The sequence below is a fragment of the Erythrolamprus reginae genome, chromosome 4, assembly GCF_031021105.1.
Source record: "Erythrolamprus reginae isolate rEryReg1 chromosome 4, rEryReg1.hap1, whole genome shotgun sequence".
Classification (NCBI taxonomy): domain Eukaryota; kingdom Metazoa; phylum Chordata; class Lepidosauria; order Squamata; family Dipsadidae; genus Erythrolamprus; species Erythrolamprus reginae.
In genome coordinates, this window is record NC_091953.1 from 137,281,496 (window position 1) to 137,307,240 (window position 25,745).

The 25,745-nt window shown below is 41.4% G+C and overlaps 2 protein-coding genes across 6 annotated transcripts in view; one reads left to right on the forward strand and one right to left on the reverse strand.

Annotated features, from left to right (window-relative positions):
- CCDC122 (coiled-coil domain containing 122) lies at nucleotides 1-14,046 on the reverse strand. The gene is given in 7 exon segments (XM_070751587.1): nucleotides 1-198; nucleotides 1,664-1,780; nucleotides 2,331-2,732; nucleotides 4,212-4,327; nucleotides 11,623-11,659; nucleotides 11,661-11,713; nucleotides 13,938-14,046. Coding segments are annotated over 7 exon segments (987 nt in total). The 3' UTR covers nucleotides 1-45.
- LACC1 (laccase domain containing 1) overlaps nucleotides 13,910-25,745 on the forward strand; it is a 15,081-nt gene continuing 3,245 nt past the window's right edge. The window contains exons 1-6 of one of the 5 annotated variants that reach the window (XM_070751394.1): nucleotides 13,910-13,954; nucleotides 15,968-16,164; nucleotides 18,337-19,496; nucleotides 20,324-20,505; nucleotides 21,455-21,620; nucleotides 24,856-25,081. In XM_070751394.1, the coding sequence (XP_070607495.1) occupies nucleotides 18,905-19,496; nucleotides 20,324-20,505; nucleotides 21,455-21,620; nucleotides 24,856-25,081 (1,166 nt within the window). In that variant the 5' untranslated portion in view covers nucleotides 13,910-13,954; nucleotides 15,968-16,164; nucleotides 18,337-18,904. Of the gene's footprint in view, nucleotides 13,955-15,918; nucleotides 16,165-16,245; nucleotides 16,366-18,336; nucleotides 19,497-20,323; nucleotides 20,506-21,454; nucleotides 21,621-24,855; nucleotides 25,082-25,745 lie in introns of those variants that run through there. The other 4 variants (XM_070751395.1, XM_070751396.1, XM_070751397.1 and 1 more) reach the window with 4 other exon arrangements.

The following is a 25,745-nucleotide window of genomic DNA, read 5'->3' on the forward strand; positions in this document are numbered from 1 at the left end:
GAAGATGAAATTGTCCAAAGGAGGAGCCCATCTCCTTGGGTGAATTTACTCATTGGCGGCTTGCAACAGCTTACGCAATTCTCCTGCCTCTCCTTCCAGCTGCTGCAGTTTCGAATGCCCCAGCCTCCTCTCCAACTCCAGGTTGTTAACTTGGCAACGCAGGCGTTTGAGAACCGCTACGGACCTCTTTCTCTGCAGCTGTTAAGGGCAAGAATAAAAGGACTGAGAAAGACCTGTGAATACAGAATTCTGTCTTGGGCAAGTGTGACTGGACACACAAGGAATTTGCCTTTGGTGCAGATGCTCTCAGAGTACATAAAAGGGAAGGAGGGAGAAAACAATGCCGCTTGGCGGGACCCAGGGGAAGAGCCTTCTCTGTGGTGGCCCTGGCCCTCTGGAACCAACTCCCCCCAGAAATTAGAATTGCCCCCACCCTCCTTGCCTTTCGTAAGCTACTTAAAACCCACCTCTGCCATCAGGCATGGAGGAATTGAGATACTCTTTCCCACTAGGTCTTTAGAATTTTATGCATGGTATGTCTGTATGTATGTTTGGTTTTTATATTAATGGGTTTTTAATCATTTTTAGTATTGGATTATTATTGTACGCTGTCTTATTACTGCTGTTAGCCGCCCCGAGTCTCCGGAGAGGGGCGGCATACAAATCCAATGAATGAATGAATGAATGAATGAATGAATGAATGAATGAATGAATAAATAAATAAATAAATAAATAAATAAATAAATAAATAAATAAATAAATAGAGAGGGAAGGAGAAAGAAGGAGGAAGGCAGAAAGAAAGGGAAGGAGAAAGAAGATAGAAGATAGATAGAAGATTTATTGGTCAAGTGTGATTGGACACACAAGGAATTTGTCTTTGGTGTACATAAAAAGAAAATATACATTTGTCAAGAATCATGAGGTGCAACACTTAATGATTGACACCCTAAGATGAGCAAATTTAAATAGTAAATTCAACCTAACATTGATCCCAATGAAAAGCCTGCTAAAGAGATTCAACTTTACCCAATTTTTCTCAATACTGGGGGGGGGGGGGGGATGAAGCCTTGCGGAATTAACGATTGAGTAAATTGCATTGTGTGGAAACCGGAGGAGAAATTTTGATTCAAGGGCAGATAAGTAAACCTTTTAGCTACTTTGGAAAGACTTCACAGCTGAGACAGATTTGAAAAGCTGCCTTCCAGTACCGTGTGCGAATTTCAACACCTTCAATTATAATAATAATTAATAATAATTTATTAGATTTGTATGCCGCCCCTCTCCGCAGACTCGGGGCGGCTATAAAATTATGTTTTACAGTAACTGCCAAAGGCTTTATAGTTTCCCAGAACTTAACTTGAAAGAGTTTATAATTTCATACCGGGATAGAATTAAAATTAGCTGCTTTGATAGCTCTGCGATAAGGACTGAATTTCAACATGCCTGGGATAAACATAGATCCATCCTAAGATAAAATACAGGAAATAGTATAAGGGCAGACTGGATGGACCATGAGGTCTTTATCTGCCCTCAATCTTCTACGTTTCTATGACTCTGACGTCTTAGGAATGCATTTTAAAAATATCGTTATTCAAAAATGAATATATTCAAGAGGGCTTCTTAAAATAAATAGCCAAGATGAATTGTAGAGATGAAAACTCACCTCAATTTCTTTCTGAAGCGTAGCATGTCTGCTTTTTTCATTGCGAATGGCGTTCTCTTCTTCATTGATGGCCTCTTTCAAAACCTTCATTTCACTTTGCAGACAAGAGATTTCGTCCTGAGTTAGGGATACAAACAAGGGAATAGAGGCACAATAAAATAAATCGGATAATACAGTGATACCTTGTCTTACAAACGCCTCGTCATACAAACTTTTCAAGATACAAACCCGGGGTTGAAGATTTTTTTGCCTCTTCTTACAAACTATTTTCACCTTACAAACCCACCGCCGCTGCTGGGATTCCCCGCCTCCGGACTTCCGTTGCCAGCGAAGCACCCGTTTTTGTGCTGCTGGGATTCTTCTGAGGCTCCCCTCCATGGGAAACCCCACCTCCGGACTTCCGTGTTTTTGTGATGCTGCAGGGGAATCCCAGCAGCGCAAAAACGGGAGCTTCGCTGGCAACAGAAGTCCGGAGGTGGGGTTTCCCAGTGAGGGGAGCCTCAGTGAAATCGCAGCATCACAAAAACACAGAGGTCCAGAGGTGGGGGTTTGAGGACTTGGTGTTTTTGCAATGCTGCGATTTCACTGATGGATAGATATGCTTTGGGAGATGAAAAGACAATTTGGGAAGAACGACAAAATAACTGCAAAGGGCAGCGATCCTGACCTGGACTTGGCCCGTCATATCCTGTTCTTCTCTCGCACGGAGAGAGGCAACCAGCTCTTCTTTCTTCTCCCTCAGCTGCTGGACGGCGGCTCTTTTTCTCACCAGCTCCACCACAAAAGGCAACTTGCTTTCCGCTTCCTTAAACCAGTTTCGGTGGGCGGCCATTTTCTCATAGTAAGCCCGGTTTCTTAAAATCTTCCTTTCCAACTCTTCTTGTAGGACCTCAACCTCCTGGGCCAGCTTCACGTTCTCGCTGTGCGAGGCTGAGATTTGAGCCTCCAGATCTCCCAGGTGGCCTCTGGTGGCGGCTAGGGCTTCCTCGGAGAAGTACCTTTGTCTTTCAACGGCCTTCCTTTCGGCTACAACGGAGTTCCTCTGGAGCTCAAGGTCCCGAAGCTGAGCCTACAGAGGAAAAGAAACATGGCGGGGTTAAAGCAGTGAATACTGAAAAGAGTCCAAAAAGTGAGGTGAACGTCTCCAACACACCTTGCACCTCCTGTTTTAGCAACAACAACTACCCTGTGAGGTGGGTTGGGCCTAAGAGAGAGGGATGGGTCCAAATGATTGGCCCAAAGTCATCCAATTGGCTTTCATACCCTTAGGCGGGATTAGAACTCCCAGTCTCCTGGTGATTGGTCCAGAGTCACCCAGCCAGCTTTCATGGATAAAGCAGGATTAGAACTGTCTGATTCCTGGTGATTAGCCGAAAGTTACCATCTGACTTCCATTCCTAAAGGCAGGACTAGAACTCACGATGCCCTGCTGATTGGTTCAAAGTCACCCAACCGGCTTTCATACCCTTAGGCAGGACTAGAACTCACCGTCGCCTAATTCTAGCCTGGTGCCTTAAGCACTAACCCAACTGTACTCCTCACCCTCTTTTTAAATTCCTTTAAAGTTTTTAAGATATACAGTGTTCCCTCGATTTTTGTGGGTTCGAAAATCGAGGGAACGGTTTTTCAAAAATATTAATTAAAAAATACTTTGCGGGTTTTTTCCCTATACCATGGTTTTTCCCACCCAATGACGTCATATGTCATCACCAAACTTTCGTCTGCCTTTAATAAATATTTTTTTAAATAAACTTTAATAAATAAACATGGTGAGTAATAATCTAAATGGTTGCTAAGGGAATGGGAAATTGCAATTTAGGGGTTTAAAGTGTTAAAGGAGGGCTTGTGATACTGTTCATAGCCAAAAATAGTGTGTTTACTTCCGCATCTCTACTTCGTGGAAATTCGACTTTCGCGGGCGGTCTCGGAACGCATCCCCCACAAAAAGCGAGGGAACACTGTAATTTATATGTAACTGATATATTTTTAATGCTTTTTCATTGTTTCTACCCCATCTTCAAGAGAGGATTCCACTTACCGCCGACCCTGGCACGCGCCGCTCATGTCCGAGCGAGACTTTGCTTCTGCACATGCGCAGGGAGCAAAATATCATGAAGGGACACGCGTGCTCGTGAGATTTTGGCAGTTGTTTTGCTTCCATGCATGCGCAGAAGCAAAAAATAGCCAGAAATCGCTCCATTTCCCCCCCCGCGGAATACCGTCCACCACCCCGTGCACCGTCCACCACCCCAATACTGCCCATCATCCTCACAATGGTCTTTGACCATCAATAAAGGGTCAATTGATCTCAATAGCTGCCTCGATTCTGCTACTTAAATGTTGGGTAGAGTCCAAGAAAATGCTTGTCTTTTTAAAATTTCCTCCTGACTTCCGTCCATCGATGCAAAGAGGTTGAAAGAAAGCATTTAAAGGAGATTTATTATCTTGGCTAGAAATTTCTCTGCTTCTGTCCTGTTTTTTTCCAAACCAAACTAGACTCAGCCCCGCTCTTTCTCTACCGGACCGTCAAGTATTTCTGAAATATTACCTGCATTTGTGTGAGCACTTCCTTGCTCTTTTGTATTTCACAAGCTTGAGTGTTTTGTTGCTCTGCTACCCGTTTCACCATTTCGGCAATTCCTAACGAATCCGAGGCAGACATGCCTAGAAAACAGAAAAGAAGAAAATAGGAATTTGTGCGATTCTCAAACCGCCACCATTTCTGCCTTACTCCAATTTTCAGAAGTAATTTGAAGACTTCCTGGAGCCACCTTCAATGCCAGGAGATCCTTCAAATTTATTTATTTATTTGGTCGGATTTCAAGACCACTTATCAAAATGGTAAGATTACTGCATGAGACAATCGGGAGTCACTGCTCACAGTCACTCATGCCCTCATCACCTCGAGGCTCGACTACTGTAACGCTCTCTACATGGGGCGACCTTTGAAGAGTGTTCGGAAACTTCAGATCGTGCAGAATGCAGCTGCGAGAGCAATTATGGGCTTCTCTAAGTATGCCCATGTTACACCAACACTCCGCAGTCTGCATTGGTTGCCGATCAGTTTCTGGTCACAATTCAAAGTTATGGCCTATAAAGCCCTTCATGGCACCAGACCAAATTATCTCCGGGACCGCCTTCTGTTGCACGAATCCCAGCGACCAGTTAGGTCCCAGAGTGGGTCTTCTCCAGGTCCCGTCAACTAAACAATGTCACTTAGCGGGACCCAGGGGAAGAGCCTTCTCTGTGGCGGCCCCGGCCTTCTGGAACCAACTCCCCCCAGAGATTAGAATTGCCCCCACCCTCCTTGCCTTTCGTAAGCTACTTAAAACCCACCTCTGCCATCGGGCAGGGGGGAATTGAGATCCTCTTTCCCCCTAGGCCTTTACAATTCTATGCACGGTATGTATGTATGTATGTTTGGTTTTTATATTAATGGGTTTTTTAATCATTTTTAGTATTAGACTACTATTGTACACTGTTTTATTGTTGCTGTTAGCCGCTCCGAGTCTCCAGAGAGGGGTGGCATACAAATCCAATAAATAAATAAATAAAATCAACATCAGAACGGGGGGGAAATGCTAAGATTGCTGAAAATTAGCCAAGCTACATTCACTCTAAACGGAGAATTTTTTTTAAAAGCATTTAAGCAGTGTTCCATTTCCATTCCTATTTTAATTTTATATTTTGTGCATTGTTGGGAACAATATGCTGACTGTGTAAGCCACTTAGAGAGGGCTGTAAAGCAATGTGAAGTGGTATATAAGTCTAAATGCTATTTTATTAATTGGATTTATATTTATTAACTGGATTTATAGGCTGCCCCTCTACAAGTTCTTCAATGTTCTCTCCAAAAAGTAAGAGTTATAGAGCACTTCTTCTGAAACTCAAGTAGATTAGCCAAAATTGGATAAATGTTTTTTCCCCCTTTGGGTAACTTATCATTACTTATCATAAAGGGGATATTAAAATTGAATTAAAGATTGCCACGTGCCTTAAAATATATTTGAAAATCTCCAAAGGAATTGCTATTAAGACACAAATCAATAAAGCTAGCAATGGTAATTTGTTGAAGTGAGATAAAGATTAATCAATAATCAATGTTATCATCCCCTATTAGGATAATAAGCTAGAATTCCTGAAATCCTTGCACAATTTTAAACTAAAACTAAGGCTAAAATCAAAAGTCTAGCAAATAGCCATGAATCATATCCATCCGCGGCGTGTTGGTTGGATCTGATTTTTTTTGGCTCCAAAATTCTTTGCCAAGGGCAGGTTTCAAAGCAGAAAAACAATTTAGAAGTTTCATATTATTTCATATTATTTATGCTAAATTTTAGGTAAACTGCAGGGCTGAAATTTAGAGAAATTGCAGTTTAGATAACAACAACACGGTGAATTTGCAAATTCTTTTCTGTATTATTATCTTCGCTTTTGCATTAGGTATCTGAACAATTTTGGCCATTTTGTCTTATTCTTAAATTGCATCAAATTGCCTTTTTTAAAAAGACGGTTCAAAATCTTATGGATAGCATTTTTAGAGTATTATTTTAGAGTATTATTCCATCTGGAGTTGGGCGGCCTCTAAATCCAATAAAACTTAAACTTAATTTCTCTGCAGTACTTTAAAATTTTTCATACAGGAATACTTTAGCTACAGAACTTGGCATATAATTTTGCATCTGTTCTCCTGTGCCTTTTTTATATTTTATGCAGCTTTTAAAGCTATCTCCCCTTTTTTCATTCTTAATCGCAATTCTCTTTGGTCCTTTTCTCAGAAATTTTAAAACGCTTTGATGAGAGACTAAAAAGAGAGAGAGAGAGACTAAGCTATTGTTCAATTTTCTGCCATGGCTTATATTATGTTGCTCCCATCTTACTGTGTAAAATGAATTCCATTATTCACTAGTTCACACTGTAATATTTTTTTCTTTTAAATCTAAAGAACGAGCCAAGCAATGTAAAATATTATATATCTTGCTCGTGTGCACAACTGCACACTATTTACATAAATGCAACTTTTGGAAAAGCTACAGATGCTCAAATCCTGGAAGGGAAAAAAATTAACATTTCTCGGGGAATCAATAGAAATTCTTCAGCACTAAGCTTTCAGAACTGATTTACATAGATTTTTCTGTCTTTCAGAAACTGTCTGAAATACATCCTTTTATTATTATTATTTTTAAATTATTTTTCCTCCACATCAATAAGATAAAAAAACATACATCACATATACCTTCAATAAAAATCAATATACAAATACTGTCACTTAAAAACAATAGTACAATAACGTAAGTTGCATTCCAATTTTTATTTTTATTTTATTATTTAATCCATCTCAATCTTCCCCCTCTTCACTCCACTCTTTCTATCTCAGGTGACTATTCCACCTATAGTAACTACCTTCTTACTCCTTTTCTCTCCCCTCTCCTACTACCATCTCCTTCTCTTTCCTTACTTACTTCTCCACCTCTCCTTCTACCCTCTTTCCTTCCTCCTTCTCTACCTCCCCTTCTACTCTCACTCCTTTCTCTTCTTCTTACCTACTTTCTCATACACCCTCTAAATCAGTGGTTCTCAACTTTTCAAATGTCGTGACCCCTTAATAAAGCTCCTCATGTTGTGGTGACCCCCAATCATAAGCCTAGCGCCAATTCTCCCAACAGAGCTTTAAGCTGATTGGCGGGAAGGTCAGAGGGACACCCCCACTGTAAACACCTGATTGGTCAGATTGTAAAAATATACTCCGAAGCGCCAGAATAGAAGCTACAGTTCCTAACACCATGGGAAATTTGTCTTTTCTCATGGTCCTAGGTGACCCCTGTGAAATGGTCATTCGACCCCCAAAGAGGTCCTGACCCTCAGGTTGAGAACCACTGCTCTAAATCCTTCCCTGAGTGGATAATTTAATTACAAAGATTTTTTTTCTTATTAGTTTCCTCCCCACTAAAAAAACAACATACTATAGGTCAACTTAGTAAACTTATATCATCTACTAAATATTATTAATGCTACTTAATTTCATACCTTACTCTCGTATGAAATTAATCTCATACTGCTTCCTTTGTCTAATTTCGCTACCCAGTTTTACACCGATGGCTTCATTCTCCAATTATTATTTATTTTTTAATGCTATTGTTTACTTCCTCTGCTATTTACTCTCACTTGCTTAATCGTTGTTCAGTTATACTGTAGCTTTCCCTCTTATGCTTCAAATATAACAAATCCAAATTCGTATCAATCTACAATATACTTAATTTTTTTTCAAAATTATTACTTCGTTATATAATTCATTAGTTTTAAATGCGTATGTTAAATTTAATTCTTAAGTAGGATGAATCAATATCGGTGCCAATGCGATTCTCATCATCAACTACTACTAGGCATTCAAAATCATAAATTTCCCAAAAATTACACATTGCATCTATTACTAATTGCAATTCTTTCATAAAAAGATGCATAAAATACAGTACATCCTTTTAAAGAAACTGCAGCACTGACAAAGAGAAGGTGGCAAATTTGCAGATTCTTCTTTGGATTATATTCCAATTATTTGACTCCAGTTCTGTGACAATCGTTGGCCAGGCCTCACTTTGCTGGAAGGGCTAGTATTAGTAAAGAGAGATAATCTGGATTTCCAATATTTTTAAAGCAGGCCTTGAGATGCAGAAAAAACAACGGCTGCCAACCTGCCTTCTTCCATTGAGGACCTGTAGACTGCACAAGTCAAAAAGAGGGTGGGGAAAATATTTACTGACCCCTCACATCCTGGACACAAATTGTTTCAACTCCTACCCTCAAAACATCACTACAGAGCCCTGCACACCAAGACAACTAGACACAAGAACAGTTTTTTTCTGAACGCCCTCACTCTGCTAAACAAATAATTCCCTCAACACTGTCAGACTTTCTACTAAATCTGCACTTCTATTCTACTAGTTTTTCTCATCATTCCTATCACCCATTTCCTCCCATGTTGACTGTATGACTGTAACTTGTTGCTTATATCCTGAGATTTTTATTAATATTGCTTCTTCATTGCTTATTTGACCCCTATGACAATCATTAAGTGTCGTACCACATGATTCGTGACAAATGTATATTTTATTTTATGTATGCTGAGAGCATCTGCACCAAGGCAAATTCCTTGTGTGTCCAATCACACTTGGCCAATAAAAATTCTATTCTATTCTATTCCATATCACCAAATCATAAGTCTCTGTTTCAAAATGGAGGAAAAACATGAGAAGGCAGTTGCAATACAAAAGCAGAAAATGACTTTTTAAAAAAAGGAAATTTGGACCAACCGAGTTATCAGAAATTCAGTTTATATTTTATTGGTTTGGCCTTCATGGAAGGCCAAAGCAATAAAATGGCCGCTTCCACAGTTAATCCAGTGAAGGGCTACAAAATTTTTTACTACCACATGCATGGCTTACTTTGTGGGTGTGGCTTGCCAGCCAGGTGACCAGGTGGGAGTGGCTTGACAATCATGTGACGGGGTGGTGGCTTAAGGGTCATGTGACTGGCTTAAAGGAGGCCAACTTAATGTCATTCAGCTCAAAGGTTTGGGTTAGGCCGGGCCTCTCCTTGCCTCAAAGAGAGACAATTGCCCTCTCTATTTACTATTAGTGAACATTCAAAATATACTATTTAATCCTATGTATAGATGCCATAGGTATACATACATATTACATGCAGGCATACAAAATATACATTATCTAATACAGTGCTTCCCAACCTTGGCAACTTGAAGATATCTGGACTTCATGTCCAGTCAACGAAGCAGTGGAAGTGATGTGCCGGTGTCTGGAGGCTGTTGGGGCCTGGATGGGTGTCAACAGACTCAAGCTCAACCCGGATAAGACGGAGTGGCTGTGGGTTTTGCCTCCCAAGGACAATTCCATCTGTCCGTCCATTACCTTGGGGGGGGGAATTATTGACCCCCTCAGAGAGGGTCCGCAACTTGGGCGTCCTCCTCGGTCCACAGCTCACATTAGAAAAACATCTCTCAGCTGTGGCGAGGGGGGCGTTTGCCCAGGTTCGCCTGGTGCACCAGTTGCGGCCCTATCTGGACCGGGACTCATTGCTCACAGTCACTCATGCCCTCATCACCTCGAGGTTCGACTACTGTAATGCTCTCTACATGGGGCTACCTTTGAAAAGTGTTCGGAAACTTCAGATCGTGCAAAATGCAGCTGCGAGAGCAGTCATGGGCTTACCTAGGTATGCCCATGTTTCGTCATCACTCCGCAGTCTGCATTGGTTGCCTATCAGTTTCCGGTCACAATTCAAAGTGTTGGTTATGACCTTTAAAGCCCTTCATGGCATTGGACCAGAATATCTCCGAGACCGCCTCCTGCCGCACGAATCCCAGCGACCGATTAGTTCCCACAGAGTGGGCCTTCTCCGGGTCCCGTCAACTAAACAATGTCAGTTGGCGGGCCCCAGGGGAAGAGCCTTCTCTGTGGTGGAACCAACTCCCCCCGGAGATTAGAACTGCCCCTACTCTCCCTGCCTTCCGTAAAGTTCTTAAAACCCACCTTTGTCGTCAGGCATGGGGGAACTGAAACATCTCCCCCGGGCACATACAATTTATGTATGGTATGTTTGTGTGTGTGCTTGTTAGTATATCGGGGTTCTTTTTTAAACTTTTTAAAATATTTACATGTATTTGAATCTATTTGGATTTGTACGATTTGTTTATACCTGTTGTGAGCCGCCCCGAGTTCACGGAGAGGGGCGGCATACAAATCTAAATAATAAATAAATAAATAAATAAATAAATGAATGAATGAATGAATGAATGAATGAATGAATGAATGAATGAATGAATGAATGAATAAATAAATAAATAAATAAATAAATAAATAAATAAATAAATAAATAACTCCCAGAATTCTCCAACCAGCATTCGCTGGCTGGGGAATTCTGGGAGTTGAAGTCCAAATATCTTCAAGTTGCCAAGGTTGGGAAACAATGATCTAATATATAAACTGTAGGTGTATGTACACACACACATGCACGCACAGCTCTTCTAAAATTATACACATTCAACCTCATTTACTACGATAGGAAAAACATACCCAGAGCCCAGAAGGGATAAAAAGAAAAAAAAAATCAAAATTTTTCTACTGGTTCTGCGTATCTGACCGTACCCGTAGAAGGCCATCATTGAGTTAATTGCATTTTCTTGTAAGGGTTAAATATTAACATTTAATATTTAGATATTAAATCAATATAAAAACAGTTAACCCCCCCCCCCAAAAAAAAATAAAACAGCCATTCAACAAACATTCATTTCTTTTAGGCCTGCCGCCAGAGTCAAATTTTCACAGTCCCTTGGAAGGCTAGGAGGATGGGGGCGTTTTGTATGCCGTCCTCAGAAAGGGGCAGAATACAAATAATAATAATAATAATAATAATAATAATAATAATAATAATAATAATAATAATAATAACAACAACAACAACAACAACAACAATAATGGGAAGGAGAAGGAGAAGAAGAAGAAGAAGAAGAAGAAGAAGAAGAAGAAGAAGAAGAAGAAGAAGAAGTAGTAGTAGTAGTAGTAGTAGTAGTAGTAGTAGTAGTAGTAGTCTCCTAGGGTAGTTGATTCCACAGAACTGGAGGCGCCAGCTCTGTAAATCACTGTTGTATGCTGCCCAGAGTTCGAAAGGAGTTGTGCAGCTTATAAATGTATAAAATAAAAAAATAAAATATAAAATAAAATAAATTGTTCAGTGCTGTTGTAACTTCCAACCCGTCACTAAATGAATCGTTGTAAATTGAGGACGACCCGAATTGAAAGAGAAGGATGAAGTAGGATTTTCAACAAAGGTGTGACAAACTTAGTCTGAAGTCACAATGCTGAAGTCACTTTCTGGTGGAGTAAACAAGGTTCCACTGACCTACATTTATCTCTCGTTTACTCTGCAACTCAACTCATTAAGATTACCCGGGGAGACTTCTTTCCAGGAAAGGAGCCCTGTAGAAACTCCACGGGACTTTTTCCAAGTAAACATGTTTTGTCCTCAAACTCTTGGCCGCTGTCGTTTATTTTCTTGACTTTGAAGTGACGTTTGCACTCGGAACTGGCTGTAAAATCTCATTTCTTGTCTCCGAGACCAACTAAAAATCCCAGGACTGAGGTTTAAGGAGACTTTCCTTGTTTTAATATAACAATATTTTGGGTAGATTTTGAGACTTATTAAGCCAGTAGTTCTCAACCTTTCTAATCCCGTTACCCCTTAATACAGTTCCTCATGCTGTGGTGACCCCCAACCATAAGTCTAGCGCCAATTCTCCCAGCAGAGCTTTAAGCTGATTTTTCCCATTGTGCTGTTTTTTGCACTCTGAGGCTTCAGGAAGCTTCCCTGAACCCTCTGGAGTGCAAAAAAATAGCACAACAGCAAACCAAAAGTGCGTTTTTCCAGTTTGTCTGTTGGGTGATTTTTTTTGCCTCCGGGGATTCAGTGTAGGGTTTCCTGCCCAAGCAGGGGATTGCACTAGAAGACCTCCAAGGTCCTTTCCAATTTTATCCTGATTCTGCTACAGACTTTGGGGGAAAACGAAAGGAATGGGTGGATTCTGAGATGTCATCTACTGCCGGGGAGATCTTTTGAGGATCTTGGCATCGAGAGAAAGAGTTCCCAGAGCAAAGGAAGGTCTTTCTTGTCCTCGGGTAACTGCTGGCCAAAAAGCAGGAATGCCCAACCAGTTTCCAAACCCAAACCGCCCACCTGGTGCAGTTCTTCTCAGAAGGCTTAAGAGTAACAGGACTCCTACATTGCAGTATTTCTCAACTTCGACAACAGACTCTTAGGCTGGTAGGAAATTAAGAGTGTCGGGTTCCATTGTTTAATAGGCTGTAAGTAAAATTCCTATGTTCACAAAATGTTTTTATTTTTTATTTTATTTATTCAATTTGTATATGTATATAATGTGTATACAATTTGTATATGCATATAATTTGTATTTGTATATAATTTGTATAATGGTGGAAGGTCTTAAGCCTAAAACGTATCAGGAAAGACTACGTGAACTCAATCTGTATAGTCTGGAGGACAGAAGGGAAAGGGGGGACATGATCGAAACATTTAAATATATTAAAGGGTTAAATAAGGTCCAGGAGGGAAGTGCTTTTAATAGGAAAGTGAACACAAGAACAAGGGGACACAATCTGAGTTGAGTTGGGGGAAAGATCAGAAGCAACGTGAGAAAATATTATTTGACTGAAAGAGGAGTAGATGCTTGGAACAAACTTCCAGCAGTCCCGGTTGGTAAATCCAGTCAGTGAATTGAAACATGCCTGGGATAAACATAGATCCATCCTAAGATAAAATACAGGAAATAGTAGAAGGGCAAGCTAGATGGACCAGGAAGTCTTTTTGTGCCGTCAATCTTCTATGTTTCTATGTTGTGTTTTGTGGTGTGTGTTTTTTTGCTTAATAGGCTGTAAGTAAAATTCCTACATTCGGAAAATGTATTTATTTTTTATTTTATTTATTCAATTTGTATTGAGTAAATGAAGTTCAATTTTTGGCTCCCAACCAAAAATAAAACATACAAATAATGTTTAAAAAACCTCTAAAAGCAATTTAAAAACAATTTAAATCCAACACTTAAAAGCCATTTACACCTAAACAGAATGTAGGAGCCCATTTTTGTTTTTAATTAAAGGAAGGGTAGGTTCTGATTGGAACTAATGGAGGCACCTGAATGACAGACATAAATCAAACCCTATTTGAAGAAAAGAGGACCCTGCAGGGCTGTTGTTTAATGGAGGCTTCCTCCCACCCCTCTTCCCTGCGGAGAGCCAGGCTCTTCAATCCCCCACTTGGGCCAAAGCTTTCCTCGTGGCCTCCTTTCCTTTGCAACCCAAAAAGGAGGCCGTCTGGCTTCCATCCAGCCCAGGCAGGGCTGAGCTTGTTGTATGTCCTTGGAGAGGGGCAGCATACAAATCTAATAAATTATTATTATTATTGTTGTTGTTGTTGTTGTTGTTGTTGTTTTGTTGTTGTTGTTGTTATTATTATTATTATTGTTGTTGTTGTTGTTGTTATTATTATTTTGCTGCTGTGTGTTGTGTCTGGGCTGCACCTGCCCGCCAAGCCCCCCCCCCCCCGCGGAGAAATCCCCAATTGACTCAAGGTGGGAATTCCCTCCCCCCGGCGGATGACGTCAGAGCCTTGGTGCCAGGCGGGCCATTTAAGGTGGAAGCGCTGCGGAGCTTGCACGGGGGCGGGCGGCCGACAGGTTGCAATTCCCCACCGGCGTCTTTCTCCTCCGTAAGTGCCTCCGTGGAGCCTCTCCAACCGCCGGGTCTTGGGGTGGAAGGTCTCGGGTTGGAGCCCTGGGGTTTGGGGAGGGGAAAGCCCATTCCTGGGGGCTCTTGTCCTCCCCACCCCCCGCGAGACCCCGTCCTATGGGGCAGGTTGAGGAAGGAGGAAGTTAGCAGCTTGGTTTTCTGGGAGCGGAGTGGTTTTCTTGGGGACGTTTTGTGACCCAACTAGGGAACGTCATCAGTGCTGCAAGGGAGAGGCGAGAGGAGGAGGAGGAGAGGAAAAAGAGGAGGAGCAGAGAAGGAGAGGAGAAGAAGAAGAGGAGGAGGAGGAGGAGGTGGTGGAGGAGAGGAAAAAGAGGAGCAGAGAAGGAGAGGAGAAGAAGAAGAAGAAGAGGAGGAGGAGGAGGACTGTGGGATCCTTGGTGCTCTCTGAGCTGGGTTGTTTTCTTGCAGACGTTTCATGAACGAACTAGGGAACATTATCAGTGTTAGAAGGGAGAGGGGTTTGCAAGGAGGAAGAGAAGGGAAGGAGGAGGAGAGGAAGAGGAGGAGGAAAAGGAGGAAGAGGGGGAGGAGGAGGAGGAAGAAGAAGGGGAGTGGTAGTCCTTGGTGCTCTTTGAGCTTGGCTGATTTCTTGCAGACATCCACGTAGGTAACATCACCAGTGCACAACGTCTGCAAGAGAGCAACCAAATTCACAGAGCGCCAAGCACCCTCCGGTCTTGAATGGCGCCCCAACTTCACATTGAGTGGCAGGAGCGAGCCGTTCAGGAGGAAGTGGATTGAGGCGGAAACTCCAGTGGCTCAGCTTTGCACGCGATCGCTTGTTCTCGCTTGTTTTTATGTCCTTTGGCCCATTGCCCAAAGAGTCATCAATTTATATATATATATTTAGTACACAGCACAATTGCTCTGAATTCAACTGAGAGAGAAAGAGCCGGTGGTTCTCAACCTTTCTAATGCTGTGACCCCTTAATACAGTCCCTCCTGTGGTGGTGACCCCCAACCATAAGCCTAGCGCCAATTCTCCCAACAGAACTTGAAGCTGATTGGCAGGAAGGTCAGAGGGACACCCCCACTGTCGACGCCTGATTGGTCGGATTGTAAAAATAAATTCCAAGTTACTAACATCATGGGAAATTTGTCTTTTCCCCCTTGGTCTTAGGTGACCCCTGTGAAATGGTCATTCGACCCACAATGGGGTCCTGACAGTGATGGGCTCCTACGGTACAGAGAACCGGTAGAAAAATTTTGATATTTTTTTTCTTTTTCCCCCTTCTGGGCTCTGGGGAATAATAATAATAATAATAATAATAATAATAATAATAATAATAATAATAATAATAATAATAATAATTATTATTATTATTATTATTATTATTATTATTATTATTAATAATAATAATAATTAGATTTGGACTCGGAGCGGCTCACAACAATAGTGAACAATGTAAACAAATCCAATACTTTAAAACTATCTAAAAACCCGTCATTAAAATAACCACACAACCCAATCATACCATTCATAAACCAGGAAAAACCAGTATGTTTTTCCTATTGCAGTAAATGAGGTTGAATGTGTATAATTTCAGAAGAGCTGAGCATGCATGTGTGTGTACATACACATACAGTTTATATAGTAGAAACATAGAAACATAGAAGATTGACAGCAGAAAAGGACCTCCTGGTCCATCTAGTCTGCCCTTATACTACTTCCTGTATTTTATCTTAGGATGGATCTAGGTTTATCCCAGGCAGGTTTCACTTCAGTTCCTGTGGATTTACCAACCACGTCTGCTGAAACTTTGTTCCAGGCATCTACTCCTCTTTCAGTCAAATTATATTTTCTCACGTTGCTTCTCATCTTTCCCCCAACTAACCTCAGATTGTTTTTCGGTTCACTTTCCTATTAAAAACACTCCCCTCCTGAACCTTATTTAACCCAGTGGAGTCTCTCCTTCTAATTCCGCCTTATTTCTGCGATAGCTTCCTCTAGCTTTCACTTCTTATCCAACAGGTTTCACCTTATTACTCACGCAACTGCACGTTTGGGGCATGCGTGCAAAGCATATATACTGTACATGACTCATTGGCTGCTTCCTTGAGCTTGTGCTTCCTCAAAATAATTGTGGGTCTGGTGTAGAACGTTGAACAAGAGTCACTTCTTCGTGAAGTGCTTCTGATCGGTTCCCCCACTCAAGTTTCTCTGCAACGGTGAGTAAATAAGCTTGGAATTTCAGAGTTTGAATTTGGCAGCGAGACATTTGCTTATTTTTATTTTATTTTTGCATGCAGAAGTAACGGGTTGGAAGATCGTTAAGCAGAGATCCAACCTAGAAACAAGGGGAGATTTCCTGACAGCGAGAACAATTGCGGTATTTTTCAGACTATAAGACGCACCGAGGTTTGAAAGAAGTAATAACGATAGCAATAGCATTTAGACTTCTCTACCGCTTCCTAGTGCTTTTACAGCCCTCTCTAAGTGGTTTACAGGGTATCCTGATTGAGGGGGGGTTGGGCTAGATGACCTCCCAGGTCCCTTCCAACTCTTCTTAATCTGTATCTGTATATTTAATTAAATTCCGATGAACCTGGGAAATTCCAAGTCACCCTGGTTTTATTTTTCTTTTAAAAGAAAGGCGTTCAATGGTTTTAAACCTGTGAAATTGGTTAAGAATAGTGCTTTTTACAGCCCTCTCTAAGTGGTTTACAGAATCAGCCTTTTGCCACCAACAATCTGGGTCCTCATTTACCCACCAAGGAAGGAAGGAAGGAAGGAAGGAAGGAAGGAAGGAAGGAAGGAAGGAAGGAAGGAAGGAAGGAAGGAAGGAAGGAAGGAAATAGCATTTAGACTTCTATACCGCTTCCTAGTGCTTTTACAGCCCTCTCTAAGTGGTTTATAGAATCTGGGTCCTTTTTACACATTTTTGCTAAAAATGGGGCACCAGAGGGTTTGGGAAGCCTGCAGAATATTTCTGGGGGGTAGAGAAAAGCAAAAACACCCCCATTTTTGCAAAAATAGCCCGGTTTTTGGCTTGTTTTTTCACAAAAATGGGGGTGTTTTCAGTAATGGATTGCAAGCTAGTACGCGCCACACTGTGTACCAGTAGCAAAAATGGAGCTGAGCGTGCAGCTCTGGGTAACCCGCAGGGGGCGCACACGTCCGAGCGAGATTTGGTTTCTGCGCATGCACAGGAAGTTAAATCTCGCGAGAGGAGATGGGTGTGAGAGAGATTTTGGTGATCCTCAGCAGGCGCAGAAGCAAAAAAAATCACCAAAATCTCGTGCCGCTGTGCGTCTTCTTTCTCTTCCTGCATATGCCCAGAAGCCAAATCTCGCTCGGACGTGTGTGCGCCAGGTCTCCCAAACTCTCTGCGCACCCCGTTTTTGTGAAAAACTGGCCCAATTTTCACACAAATGGGATGTAGGGGTGGAGATTTGGGAGGCCAAAAATGGCTGCATTTTCTGTATAAGACACACCAACATTTCCACCCTCTCTTAGGGTGAAAAAAGGTGCATCTTATACTCTCAAAAATACAGTACTGGGTAGAGACTCTTTGTTAGCATATAGGATGGAAAAAGGGGATGGAAGGTCAAGAGAGAGCTAGTTTGCATATTTGTATGTAAACCAGTTTTTGGCAGTTGGAAGGTAGAATTCTTTGGGGGATTCCTATGCTGACTCTTGGTGAATCTGCACCATAGAGAGCAGATGCACAGAGAAATATAGTTATACTGTCAAGTTGTTTATTTGTGTAAATATGAAACCAGTTCAATGAGAAAAGAAGAAATAAAAGCATAAGATTTATATTGCAGTGATTGTATCTGTGCCCCAATATACATTGAAGCACGGTTCTGCTATGAAGAGTCTCTGCTCTACGAAGTGAAGAACGTCACTTATAACCATAAATAACATAGAATTCCAACACTCTTGCCTTCAGAAGTTGTGAATGCTCTAGAATTATATAGATAATTTAGATTAATAATTGTAAAAGGTTGATGTGAGTTAATGATAGGGAAATGTTAAGGTTCTTAATATTATCTAATTTTGGAAATATTGAAATACATATGGAAAGGTACTATGTATATTGAAATACATATGGAAAGTTACTATGTATGCACTGAAGTATTGATAGCTACTATAATATTAGATAGATAGATAGATAGATAGATAGATAGACAGACAGACAGACAGACAGACAGACAGACAGACAGACAGACAGACAGACAGACAGACAGACAGACAGCATTATGATAAATTTCTACCTAAAATAATGGATTGATCAATAGTTATGGGTTTGGTTTTTTGATTTTTTTAAAAATTTAATAGTAATAGTGTTCGGTTCTTTTTTCTTTTTAAAAAAATTATTATATTTTCTTTTTTTTTAGCTTCTCTGTTTTGATCATCATTGCCCCCTTGAAGTACAAATAGCACATGCCTGTGTTCTAGCAAAAGGACAAATTCAATTCTTTGCAACTTTATTTTTCACTTCTTTCGTCTCTCCAAAGGTTGACCTGTTGCTGCTTTCTGAAATACAGAACTACTCATTGGTAGAGTAGGAGGAGAGAGAAGAGAAGAGAAGAGAGAGAAGGGAAAGGAAGAGAAAAGAAGAGAAGAAAGAGAAGGGAAGAGAAGGAGAGCACGAAGGAAAGAAGAAGGAAGGGAAGGACTGAAAAAAGGAGAAATCCGAAAGAGGACCACCGGAATGTTTAAAAAAGCAACAATTTTATAACCCGAAGCTGCTTTCCAAAGGAAAAACCAAGAGCGAAGCCAAGAAAATAAATAATTACAACTCAAGGATGTTGGGTTTCTAAAATAAAGGGATAGATAGATAGATAGGTAGGTAGGTAGGTAGGTAGGTAGGTAGGTAGATAGATAGATAGATAGATAGATAGATAGATAGATAGATAGATAGATAGATAGATAGATAGATAGATAGATAAAAAAGGGAGGAGGATGGATGGTCACTCTGCCTGTCGGCCGCCAAAGTCAGCAGCCTTGATTGATCTGTGGCCCTTAGGGCCAGAGGCTTCTGACCCAATCTTCCTGGATTCCTCCTTTTCGGAAGTGATCAAAGTCGTACGCAAGAGAGACCTGGGTGGGATCCAGCTGGCATATTTCATGTGCCCCCAGAGGAGTTCCGACCAAGAATGGACGGGCGAAAAACCCCTAGAGGCCAATTTAGAAGAGCTTCATTGCCCCAAGCAAGGGATGGAGGTGGTGGCGGCCGAAACGTTTGCCGCGGCCTTATACGCCGTGAAGCAGAAACTGGACGAAAATGGGGTGGAAAAGGTCACCGTCCTGTTGTCCTGGCGGAGGAGACCCTTGGTGGAGATGTATATGGAGCAGCTCTTCGGCAGGTTTTACCGCTACGAGTTGATCGAGCTGCCCGTGGGCTCCAAAGAAGGTCTCGTGGAGTCGCGGAAGAAAGGGAGGCCTCGCGGAGATCCCGAGGCGGAAAAGATCCAGAAGGAAATTAGTCAGTTTTTGGAAAGTCTTCCCAACCTGAAAGGAGAGATCACCATCCTCAAATCTTCATTGATCCCAGGTAAGCGGGGAGAATAGATCTTCCTTCTTTCCTCCTTTCCCCATTCTTCCTTCCTTCCTTCTTCTCACATTCTTCCTCCTTCCTTCCTTCCTCCTTCATACCCATTCTTCCTCCTTCCTTCCCTCCTTTCTGCCTTCCTTCCTTCTTTCCTCCTTTCCCCATTCTTTTTTCTTGCTTCCTTCCTTCTTCCTACATTCTATCTCCTTCCTTCCTTTCTGCCTTCCTTCCTTCCTCCTTCCCCCATTCTTCCTCCTTCCTTTTCTGCTTTTCTTTCTTCCTTCCTCCTCCTCCCATTCTCCCTCCCTCCTTCCTTCCTTTCTCCTTCTTCCCCATTCTTTCTCCTTCCTTCCTTCCTTCCTGCCTTCCTTCCTTCTTTCACCATTCTTCTTCCTTATTTCCTTCCTTCTTCCCACATTCTTCCTCCTTCCTTCCTTCCTTCCTTCCTCCTTAATCTGTATTAAATGTAGATTCGGGAGCTTTCAAATTTCAATATTTGTATAGTAATGTCAGTAATTGAGGAAATTCAGATACTGCTGATCATGAATCAGTTCCAGTTTTATTTCAAAGCATATGTGACAAAATAAGAAAATTGAGCCCAAAGTCACCTTTAATAAATTTATTTGTAATCTGTTTTGTAGAAAATTCTGAAAGAAACAAGAGAACAGTTTTTAAACAGGAGTCCGTTTGCTGGCATTTTTAATTAGGTTGAGTTCTCTGTAAGGATAATAATAAAAAAGCACCTTAAAAACATAAGAAAACTTTCACTTATGCCCTGAATATAACTGCTTTTTTCCCCCTTTTGTGTTTGAAAACCTTTTTTTTTTAAGGAAACATTTTCCTGCATGGATTCACCACGAGAAACGGAGGCATCTCATATGTCCCAACGCTGAGCTCTTTAAATCTCTTTAGCAGTTCCAAGCGGAGGGACCCCCCGGCGGTGGTGAAGGAAAACCTTCGAAGATTATCCCATGCGGCCGGATTTAACCCAGACATGTATCAGAGCATCAAGGTGAGATCCGGAGGGAGTAAGAAGAAGCCTTCTTAGGTTGAACTCTGGGGTACTTTTCCCTATTTTTCCTCCTCCAAAATTAAGGTGCGTCTTATTTTCCAGTGCGTCTAATACTCCAAAAATACAATAAATTGGAACTTTGAGGAATACTTTGATTTAGTTTGGCTGTTACCTGGCACCTTGACATTGTTATAGAATAGAATAGAATTTTATTGGCCAAGTGTGTTTGGACACACAAGGAATTTGTCTTGGTGCAGATGCTCTCAGCGTACATAAAATAAAATATACATTTGTCAAGAATCATGTGGTACGACACTTAATGATTGTCACAGGGGTCAAATAAGCAATGAAGAAGCAATATTAATAAAAATCTTAGGATATAAGCAACAAGTTACAGTTATGGAGGATATACTCTTAGTAAAATACATGATGAAGGTTATAGAGGATGGACTCATAATAAAATATATCTAAGAAATAATAGAAGAGAAGATATAGGAATAGAACATATCTATGAAAGAATAGAAGAGATAGAGGAATAGAAGAAAGGTATAGGAGATATAGGAGAGCAATAGGACAGGGGATGGAAGGCACTCGAGTGCACTTGGACTCGCCCCTTTGTGTGTGTAGAGAGGAGAAGGAGATCTGATGGGTCCCCGGTGGTCTCTAAGCTTGATGGCTTTCTTGTAGGCATTTCAGGACACAACTAGGGAACATCTTCAGTGCTAGAAAGAACTCTATATAAGCAGAAAATAGATCCCACTCCTTTCCAGCACTGATGATATTCCGTAGTGGGGTCACGAAATGACTCTACAAGAAACCCATTCCCAATTCCCTTCAAACTGGCCCGCTAAAAAGGCTTCCCTTGGAATTATTGGTTTGGAAAGTTCTAAAGGGAATATTTGGAACCCCAGAAGATTAATAGGGCCCCCGCTTGTTGGTTTCTGACCAGGTCAACCATGCCAGTGACGTCTGGGTGATGGGGAAACCCCAGCCGGAGAGCTACGATGGGATCGTAACTAACCAAAGAGCCGTCACCGTTTCTGCTCCGGGCGCAGACTGCATTCCAATTTTGTTTGCTGACCCGGTCAGGAAAGTTTGCGGAGCTGCCCATTCAGGTAACCAAGCACCTGTTGTTCTGACCTGGTATCCCCAAACATGAAAAAAAAAACCTCTGAAGTGAACGCAAAGATTCCTTTATTAGGAATCCCAGCAAAAGGTTTTTCTCCCACCACAGACTAACAAATCCATCTGGCCAGAGAGATGAATATCCCTAAGGGTCTGGATGGGGGTTCACAGGTTAAAGTTCAACCCAGACAAGGCTGAGCGGCTGTGGGTCATTCCATCTTTCTGTCTTTGGTAAAGTGACCAGATTTTAAGATTGGGAAAGAGGGACATCATTGAGCAGGGGAGAGGGGGGCTAAAAAAAAGTTTCTCTCTCTCTCTCTCCCTCCCTCCCTCCCTCCCTCTTTCTTACTCTCTTCATCGCTTCCTCTCTTTTTTCTCTCTATTTCTCTCTCTCTCCCTTTCTCCTTGTCTCTTTCTCTCTCCCTCTTTCCCTCCCTCTCTCTTTCTTGCTCTCTTCCTTCCTCTCTTTTTTCTCTCTTCCTTCCTTCCTCCCTTTCTCTCTTTCTCTCTCCCCCCTCTTTCTCTCTCTCTTTCTCTCTCTCTTGTTCTCTCTCTCTCTTGCTCTCTCTTGCTGTCTCGCTCTTGCTCTCTCTCTCTCGTATACAACGCTGCTGCCTCCCCCATTGCAGCTCTCGGGTGGCGGGAAGGGCGTGGGCCAGCAGGGGCAGCGGGGCCGGGCAGCTGTGATGGGTGCCGGGCGGGCAGTGAAGGCGGCACCGCCAAGCAGGGGTCAAGGTATCATTTAAAAGTGGGACTGTCTCGCTGAAGGCGGGACATCTGGTCACCTTAGTCTTGGGGGGGAGAAACAATTTCCCCCTCGGATAGGCCTCGCAAACTGGGTGTCCTCCTAGATCCACAGCTGAGGCTAGGGGGGCCTTTGCACAAATTCAGATATGTGTGTTTTTCTTTTATGTTTGTGTGTTTTTATATGTGAATTTTGTTTTAAATAATTTTTTTTTAAAAAAGAGAGAGAATCAATCCAATTAAAATAAAAATTACATAACCATTTAAAATCCCAAGCTATATTAAAATCAATCATATCCATTTGTAACAACCATACAAACATTCGTTGGCCAGGGTTAAGATCTAATCTGACCAAGCCTGGCGACATAAATGAGTCTTCAGACTCTTACGAAATACATGGGTGCACACGCTGGCTCTTTCTGAGCTACGCTGCAAAAATTGCAGCTTGCAAAAAATAATGTTGTCTTGCAAAATGCAAAGATTGCTCTGCCCTCTGCTTCTTTTTTTGTTGCTAAGGTTGTGAAGATTAATCTCTAACGCCTGCAGGGGTTTTCTCGTTCTTCCTGGTTCTTTGTCTGGGGAAGTTAGGTGGATGGCTGGGACATTCCGTCCTCTGAATTCTGAAGGGTTGGTTGAGTCATCTCCAAGAGTTGACAACAGGGCATGGGAAAAGCGATGGAATAGAGAAGACTAACCACAACTGCTGTTTTTTTTCTGCACACCAATGGCACGCATCTAGAATAGTGCATCTAATTTCAGATATCAACACTCTAGAAAACATCCAGAGATACTTTACTAGAAGAGCCCTCCACTCCACCACTTGCAACAGAACACCCTACACAACTAGACTCACAATCCTAGTTTTACAAAGCTTAGAACTACGTCGCCTTAAACGTGACCTAAGCATAGCCCATAAAATCATCTGCTACAACGTCCTTCCTGTCAATGACTACTCCGACTTCAACCACAACAACACATAGAAACATAGAAATATAGAAGATTGACGGCAGAAAAAGAACTCATGGTCCATCTAGTCTGCCCTTATACTATTTCCTGTATTTTATCTTAGGATGGATATATGTTTATCCTAGGCGAGTACCCAACAAATACAAATTTAAAGTAAACCGCTCTAAACTTGACTCCAGGAAATATGACTTTAGTAACTAAGTAGTTGATGCATGGAACTCATTACCAGACTCTGTAATATCATCACCAAACCCCCAAAACCTTACCCTTAGACTATCCACTGACACTGTTGACCTCTCTGATTCCCAAGAGGTCAGAAAGGGGCGTGCATAAGTGCACCAGCATAGCTCCGTACCCTGTCCTAATGTTTCTCTCTTACTAGTATCAAGTATATAAATATTATATCTTTGTATACCACCAATACGTACATGACAAAACAAATAAATAAAATAAAAATAAAATAAATCTTGGTCACCACACTATAAAAAAGGATGTTGAGACTCTGGAAAGAGTAAAGAGAAGAGCAACCAGGATGATTAGGAGACTAGAGGCTAGAACATTTATCTGTCTGTCTGTCTGTCTGTCTGTCTGTCTGTCTGTCTGTCTGTCTGTCTGTCTGTCTGTCTGTCTATCTAATTTGTCAAACATGTATAGGATAAGTGAAAAGGAAGGATGAAAGAGGACAATAGAACAGTAGGACAGTGACAGTAGGCACATTGGTGCGCTCATGCACGCCCCTTACAGACCTCTTAGGAATAGGGAGAGGTCAACTGTAGACAATCTAAGGCGGGGTCTCCAACCTTGGCAACTTTAAGACTTGTGGACTTCAACTCCCAGAATTCCTCAAACAGCTTTGCTTACTAAAGAATTATGAGTTGAAGTCCACACGTCTTAAAGTTGCCAAGGTTTGAGACCCCTGGTCTAAGGTTAAAGTTTTTGGGGTTTGGGGAAGAAACCACAGAGTCAAGTACAGTGCATTCCATGCATCAATCTCTGTGCTGCTGAAGTCGTATTTTCTGTAGTCGCGTTTGGAGCAGTTTATATTGAGTTTGAATCTTGATACAACATGTTTATACACCAATATACCAAATCTATTAATCAATCAACTATTAGCATTCCTATATATGTTATTTATTTATTATTCTCATTTAGTTTTTCCCCCCTTCTTTCTAACCATTCATAAAATATATTCCAAATTTCATAATACTCCGAGTCTTCCTTATCTTTTAATTTCATCGTCATCATATCAAGTTCTACCCATTCCATAATCTTCCTAATCGGTATATTTTTCACTTGGGATAACTTTTTTATCTCTCTATTTTATCTATCATCTATCAAAAGTTTTTCATTTCTATGTATACAACTCTTTAATCTCAGTATATGTTACCAATCTAATGTCTCCTAATCTAGTTTTGTCTCCTGGGTCTGCCACCAACTAATTTCAATTTTTATTCTGAATTAACTGCTACGGCTTCACTTTCCAAGAGACCTTATTATTTTTTCTCTGTGTTTCAGGATGGCAAGGCACCTTACTAGGGGTTTCCATGGCTGTAGTTAACGCCACGGTAACAGAATACGGTTCGGACGTAAAGGATATCCTTGTAGTTCTTGGCCCATCCGTGGGGCCCTGTTGCTTTACGCTACCCAAGCAATCAGCCAAGGAGTTTTACAAGATTGATCCCACATGTGTACGATGTTTTGAATCACCCAATCCATACATTGATATCCGGAGAGCAACACGGTAAGTTTGGTCTTGTAGGCACTTTAGAATAAAAGAAGAGTTGGGACCTTGGAGGTCTTCTAGTCCAACGCTCTGTTTGATAAGGAGATCCTATTCCATTCCAGGCAAATGGTTATCCAATCTCTTCTTAAAACCCTTCAGTGATGAAGCACCCACAACTTCTGGAGGCAAGCTGTTCCACTGGTTAATTGTCTTCATTCTTAGGAGGTTTCTCCTTAGTTCTAAATTGCTTCTCTCCTTGTTTAGTTTCCACCCATTGTTTCTTGTCCGACCCTCAGGCGCTTTGCAGAATAGCCTGACTCCCTCTTCTTTGTGGCAGCCATTCAAATTTTGGAAGACTCTTCTGCCATAAAATAACATTAATTACACTAATTAATATCTGAATCCCAAAACTAGATTAAGAGAGAGCATTAGATTGGTATATACTGGTGCATATACCGAGAGTTGTATACATAGAAATGATAGAAAAACTTTGATAGATGATCATTTTTCTCTCTTTCTTTAATTAATGCAAGTTTATTTATTTATTTATTGGATTTGTATGCCGCCCCTCTCCGTAGACTCGGGGCGGCTAACAACAATAATTAAAAAACAGCATGTAAATCCAATAGTAAAACAACTAAAAAACCCTTATTGTAAAACCAAACATCCATATATACAAACA